This window comes from Argopecten irradians, chromosome 2 (genome assembly GCF_041381155.1).
Source record: "Argopecten irradians isolate NY chromosome 2, Ai_NY, whole genome shotgun sequence".
NCBI lineage: Eukaryota > Metazoa > Mollusca > Bivalvia > Pectinida > Pectinidae > Argopecten > Argopecten irradians.
The window spans coordinates 5,187,966-5,194,619 of record NC_091135.1 but is presented as its reverse complement, the minus strand read 5'-3'; the positions used below and the strand labels follow the sequence as shown (position 1 = coordinate 5,194,619).

The window sequence follows — 6,654 nt, the reverse complement described above, 5'->3', positions numbered from 1 at the left end:
GGAGTTAGTTGTTTTGTGTATAGAATGTTGAGATTGTTATGCCGGAATTTTGATGAGCTTACAATCTGTGGATAAACAAATAGGAACGAGCAAACATATCATGCTAAGGTAGAAGCGATTCCTTTGGTCAAGGATTTAGCGGGTAGCTGGTATGATCACGCGTGGCGTTATTATTATATGATAATACTGTATTAGTATACCTAATGTTTGAAGTTTGCCAGCTTCTGACACTACAGACTTGGCAATAGGCCTATTATAACCACATAACACAGACAATTCGCCCGGCTTAAGTTTCGCCCATTTCATCAGCAGCGTTTTGATGTAGAACAATATTAATAATTATAAAAAGTAGGTTAATTCTCTTGGGGTATGTAGAACATCTTGCCGCTTCCAAGTGTTATATCGCTAACTGACAAAACAGCCAGATCATATACATGTATTGTACGGCACAAATGCAGCGTGAAGGAAGTCTATGTTTTACAATACAAAGTCAGTTACATGAAACAAATGCGTAGTTTCGACACCATTGTTAAGGGCTGCTAGTGAAAGATTTGCGTACTTTTTAGATATACCTTTGGGACCATTAACCGGATCGTCACCTAAAACGTCCATGTATATAAAAATAAAGGTCACCCACGGTCGATTGCACAATGCTACACTGTTGTACATAGCGCAGTGTAGCAACAAGCGTAGTGCAATCAACCGCGAGTCTCCGACCATAGGACAACTCATGTAGAGAAAATTGACAAAGCATTTGTTAAATAGGGGTCACTCGTTGGTAACCTAAATGTGGATGGGGGTTTTGTTGGATGCTGGTCGAGAGCCAATCGTGAGAAACATGACTTTTGTTTGGGACGAATCGTGGGCCAATCACAAGGAAACCTGCATTAGACTCCAATAATAAACCACGAGAAATTTATCTTGGGGCCAATCGTTGGTCAATAAGGTAGGAAGTGTGTGTGTGTGTGGGGGGGGGGGGGGGGGGGGGGGGGGGGGGGGCTTGCATTATGTTATCGTGCACTAACCACGAGGACACTTCATTGGTTGCCGATAGTGGATACTAACGGTAAAATTCAAATGTTCATTATATATCTACATATGTATTTGGGGCATCATTTGATTAAAGACATAGCATTTACTTGACGTCTACCTATCGTCTGTTTTAGGACGCAGCTGTTGCCCAGGACAACAGATGCTACCGTTTGGATGGCAACACGATGAATATGGTTGTGTTTGACAACAACGAGGACATTTCTATGAAGTAAGCTGTGCCGACAAATTGCATGACCTCTAAAATCATCCAAAAACTTGGCATTGTTTAATCATAAGTTTCATAAATGGTACTAAGCCATCCTCCACACTCCATGGGTTACTATCAATGTCGTTATCGAAGATGGTACCAGGTATGAGTCAATCACTGAATTTTTCATGCTTTCTCTTTTAGTTTCCGGTACAAACTACAGTTTAATACGGAAAAGGCAGACGAATTGCTGTACTATGTTGAGGGAAATTACACGGAACACAAACCTCACGACTATGAGAGCCTATTCATCCAAAATGGTATCCTCCACTTCTTCGCGTTTAATCCCGCCCCATATGGAGCCGGACAGTCATTCGGCAGTCACGTGGCAACAGATTATCCTGTCAACAACGGAACCTGGGTTGAGGTAGGAAATGGTCTGGGTGGCTTATAATTAGCATATTGTCCTTTAAGCAATTAGAGTCTGCTTAACCGATATAATTAATAAAGGACTATTTTCAATTGTGGCGCCTTGTTGCACACCTCATTTTCTGTATATCATTTATAAAGCAATGCTCTAGGTCTGATTCGTTATTGCGGAAAACCATTGCTCAAAATCGGTTTTGCTCTGAAATTTTATTACGTCAAAGTAAATGAGGTAGCGCGAAATGTCTGATTCAAAGCAAAATTGTTAATAATAATATCGGTTACAGGTAGAATTTTTCCGGAACTACAAGCGCCAAATTGTGGTGAACGGTCATGTCGTTAACCAGACGGTGACCGGTATGATCGTAAACGGAAACGACTTTGTGGTGACGGGAACACGGACCAGGATGGACCTGAACAAGTATATCTGGCTCGGAGGTCATCCAGACATCGCTAGACTGGTAAGTCAAACAGGCCGTGGCTACTATCAGTTAATTTTATATCAACCCCATCCTCGATACTCCAGGGGGTTCCGATCACTTACAATTGGAACCTCGATCTGGACTCTCAACCCAGGGATGGATATAAGGACAGTGATTGTAGCCCTTGGAACATTGAGGATGGGTTTTCGGGGAAAGGGGGATTGTTTGTCTTTTGGGGTATTTTCGTGTGTGTACTTGTTGTACGGACGTACAACAAAATAAAGCGTATTTGCTTTGCTGTTGAATAACAAATTAGGTATTAAGCTACTTAGCAAGATTCTTAAGATTTATTTTTCAATTCAAAGAATGTGTTGGTTTGATTATATTATCCATACAAATTATCTGGTAACAGAGTGTTTTCTGTGTTTGCTAGTATATACATTAGAAACATTATGGTCGTTTTAATTCCAATTTCTTTTCTAATTCGGCAACAAATTTCAACACTTGTCAAAAGTATTGCAAAGTGATTGCGAGTTGTCTTTCTTTCGTTATTTAGAAAAATGTAAATATTTAATACGTTCGGTGTGAGTTTCTAATATTGCAAGTCTTTAAAGAATTGGCTTACATGGAAAACATATGACCATACAGCTGTGACCGTTGAGCCAAGACTATACCTGAAAAATAGTTAGGACAGGTTTCGTGGCCTGACTGTCAAATATTTTTTTATGCGAATTTCCGGTGACTTAGTCACGGTTTGTCCGGAATGTTGTTGGGCTCGATTTAAGCATTTTAAAGCTCGTTTTTGGATTGTTTCTAATATGACTGAGTTATTTTTGTCTCTTTTGCAGAGCTCAATTTTGACAACATTTGATGGAGAAATTAAAGACTTTTACGACCTGGAAAGAAACAGGAAATTTGACACCCCGAAGGAAAGTTCGATTTTCAACCGCGAAGCCATTTGTGTCGACATATAATATAGTGTATAATACACAAGATATTGCGCTCCCTACAAATCATTAAATTCATATTATAAATGACATTTCTAAAGCTTGCATTTTATCCTATCATTATAATGACATTTTTATCTGCATTGGGACATTCAAATAACAAATATAATGTGATTGTAGTGGCTGGTATACCGATATTGTATATATTACAATAGCAACAATGCATAACAGGCCTCCCAACTGTTGTTATATATACATAGCCGATTATACAAAACTTCATTGTATCTAAATCACAACTTCCATTAAACAAATTGATCACTGTTGCAGGGTATTTAATGCACTTAAAGATACTGATAATATCATAGCTACCAAAGATAGAATACCATTTTTGGTACTGATGCTGATTCTGTTCTATCAGAGTTATTTCCCTTTATTTACCAAGTCATTTGGCTCTCTCTATCTTATGTAGAGGTATCGTATAAAGGCCTTTGGTTTTGTGCGAACTGGAAGTTTGAGAAGAAATCCTATTCTATAATTAATTAATCTAGTTTTACAGATCTGAGCACCAGTTGCAGTGTATATCAATTTGGACCCATCACAGTGCCCATGTATAGACCATTTTTAGACGTTTTAGGGGTCTAGATTAAAAACATCGGTAAGATCATATTCTACATAGTACATGTACTACTCTTTGTGGTCCAAATTCATGTACCGATAACTCATTTTTTTATTTTAAGAATGCATACAAACTTTCATCACTTTGAATGTAGTGTTGCATTATTTCTGATCTCCTAGTTCAGAGGTTTTTAAGTCACTTACATGTGAGCATTTAATTATCACTGATGTGCCTTATCAATGTATCTAGTAAATGTTTTTTCACTAACTGGCCAGTAGGAACATTGTGAAACCTTAAGATGGACCCTCCATATCAGTTGTAGAGAAAAAAGTTTAAATATCATTATTTGAGTGGCTATTTTATCAATGTCTGTCTTTTATAACGGATTCTCTGTAGATAAGTTGTGTGACGACAACTCTTTTCATTATCATTTGCAGGTACTGTGTAACATAGTACAACTTGAACTTCCAGTAACGTCTTAAGAAATCAGCATTTTATAAAACTAACTATGTTATTTGTATGTTGATAAAGTGATAAATATTTAAGTCTCATGTCAGCGGTATTTTTTTGGGAAGACTTAATCTTATGTAAAGCCTCAAACTATGTCTTCCATAATGTTTGATTTTATTGACATTGGCTTTTCACAGGGCATACATAAATTGTCTGACAAATGTGTGCTTCATTATTCCAGTTGACGTACACGCTTGGTATTCATGTACATGTACCCCACATACTAAAATGTATTTTGAAAATAAATTTTATCTAATCTATTGGGATTTTTGTTGTTGTTGTTTTTGTATATAGTTGATCAAAATGCTATTAAATAGCTACTTTATATGGAAACAAAAACAACCACAAAAAACACGCCAGCAAGATTTAGTTATCCTATCTTGTACACAGAGGAAATAATCTTCCTTTCTTTCTTTTTTCTTTTTCTTTTTATCAAATTCTGTATACATTAATTGTATCACACACTTTGATTGTAAGAAGCTAACTAAAAACACAAATCATTCTGGTGTGTCGTCGGCAGTTCGATTCAGTGGGATTACACTATAAATTAGGTTCTGTACCACACACGTATCACAGGTATGTGTGACACGTGATGACGGGGATATTAAGTTTGTATTGATAGGACGTTCAGCAAAATAAATTAAGAATCCTCGATTTCCGACAGGTAAGATTCACATACATGTACGCTCTTTACATTCTTTCTCTGGATATGGAGGAAAAGAGTTCGTATTTTTTTTGTCTCAATGTACATAGATATGTACATGTCAGGATTCACTATACGAGGCCTAGACCATCGGAGTATGTATATATATTATATATGCTTTAATTTTCCACTATTTTCATTGGCTAATACGTTACGTTTAATACAACTATTGTATGTAGCATATTGAGGTGGGTGTATCCTTTTTTAGAAACACCGAGTTAATAGTCCTTTGCAAATTTACCCCAGCACCGCATTCTTCAGGGAGGCGTTTTTTGACCAATGCTTTTCTTGTAATTAATTAATCTGCTTGTAATTAAAGATTATTTTTGACATTTGTTAAAGAAGCGACATATCTGACACAAAAATTAAAGGCCTTTGCTTCGGTCCATATATGGTGTTATATCACCCTTGTAGAATTTAAAATAATGACCTTGGACTACGCGCCCTCGGGAGACAAAGCACCATACATGGACCTGAACAAAGGTAAATGATTGATATATATATCTATATCGGATAAAACGATAATTGTGAATATAAGATATGCTCTAATTTTCATCTTGTCTCATTATAATTAGCTACATTTTGTACATGTAATACATGATCACGTTGGGTTCGATATATAGCAGATATCTGTTCACGTGGTGTTTCCGACTCCGCCTTAGCCGGTTCAAAGCCCGTGTCGGAGAAAGGTGGGGGACATAGTCTCGAGTGGATGTTGTAACCTACCTCCTGACTATAAGCAACCAACAATCAAAATCGATCGATGTTTCCATCTTTAGAGACATTGAGTCAATATTCCTTATGTGACGTCATTACACATACGTTGAGTTCTTCATGGTGACGTCATATATGACCGTCATTCTTCTTGTAATTAGTAATAATTTTAAATGATATATTCATCGGATAATTTTATTGACATTTATGAAAAGGACTTCATATCCAATATAAAAATTAACGACCTTTGATTAAGTCAAATCACCGTCATAATAACATCAACAAAGGTCCATGTTTGATAATTAGAGGCATTCGGAATAAATATGGGTGCCATCATTTGAATTTTCTTTGGAATTTATCAATAAAGACATATCGTGGAACAGCTACAATTTACATTTAATGTAGCTCGTTTTTAAAGTCTTATTTACACATTGACTACCATGACCTGCATTTTAAAAATTTATTCTAAATCCCCAACTTATATTATAATAATATTTTCTCAAATATACGTAAAACTAATATTATCAGGTCCATATGACAATTTGTCATTAAGATACACCAACCATGCTAGATCAATGCAAAAATGTTCAAATCAGCATACAGTACTTGCCAACCCTCCTTAATTTGATAGGAGACCCATGATTTTGAACCCACATTATAGGCCATTTTAGCAAGTCAAAATTCTTGAATATTAAAAATGTCAAAAATCTTCCTATACCATCAGAAAGAACAGATTAAAATATGCAAAATTAAACCTGTAATTTATTTAAAGGGGTCACTAAGAAGACTTTCTTGAGGTTAAAAGTTTAATTACCCCAATGGGAATATTTTAAAAAGTTGGCAAGTGAATCAGTGTCTAAAAAGTTGCATGATTGATAAAAATATAGATTAAAATTTACAATACCGACTGTATTCTACATTTAATGTCATATTTTGGTTCTAAATCGGAGAAATATAAGAATAGTATTCATAAATTAAAAAGTGAATGGTATGGAAGTCTAGTGTACCTAGTCCGGAATTATGACCCGTCACCAATGTCATATTAGTATAACCTTGTGTTTCTGAGAGATTTCGTA

General features: G+C 35.9%; 1 protein-coding gene across 1 annotated transcript in view; it reads left to right on the top strand.

Moving 5' to 3' along the window:
• LOC138314221 (uncharacterized) overlaps positions 1 to 3,780 on the top strand; it is a 10,212-nt gene extending 6,432 nt beyond the window's left edge. The window contains exons 2-5 of the mRNA XM_069254442.1: positions 1,167 to 1,261; positions 1,445 to 1,667; positions 1,954 to 2,127; positions 2,937 to 3,780. Coding sequence (XP_069110543.1) covers positions 1,167 to 1,261; positions 1,445 to 1,667; positions 1,954 to 2,127; positions 2,937 to 3,062 — 618 coding nt within the window. The 3' untranslated portion in view covers positions 3,063 to 3,780. The remainder of the gene's footprint in view (positions 1 to 1,166; positions 1,262 to 1,444; positions 1,668 to 1,953; positions 2,128 to 2,936) is intronic.
• Positions 3,781 to 6,654: the final 2,874 nt, after the last annotated feature.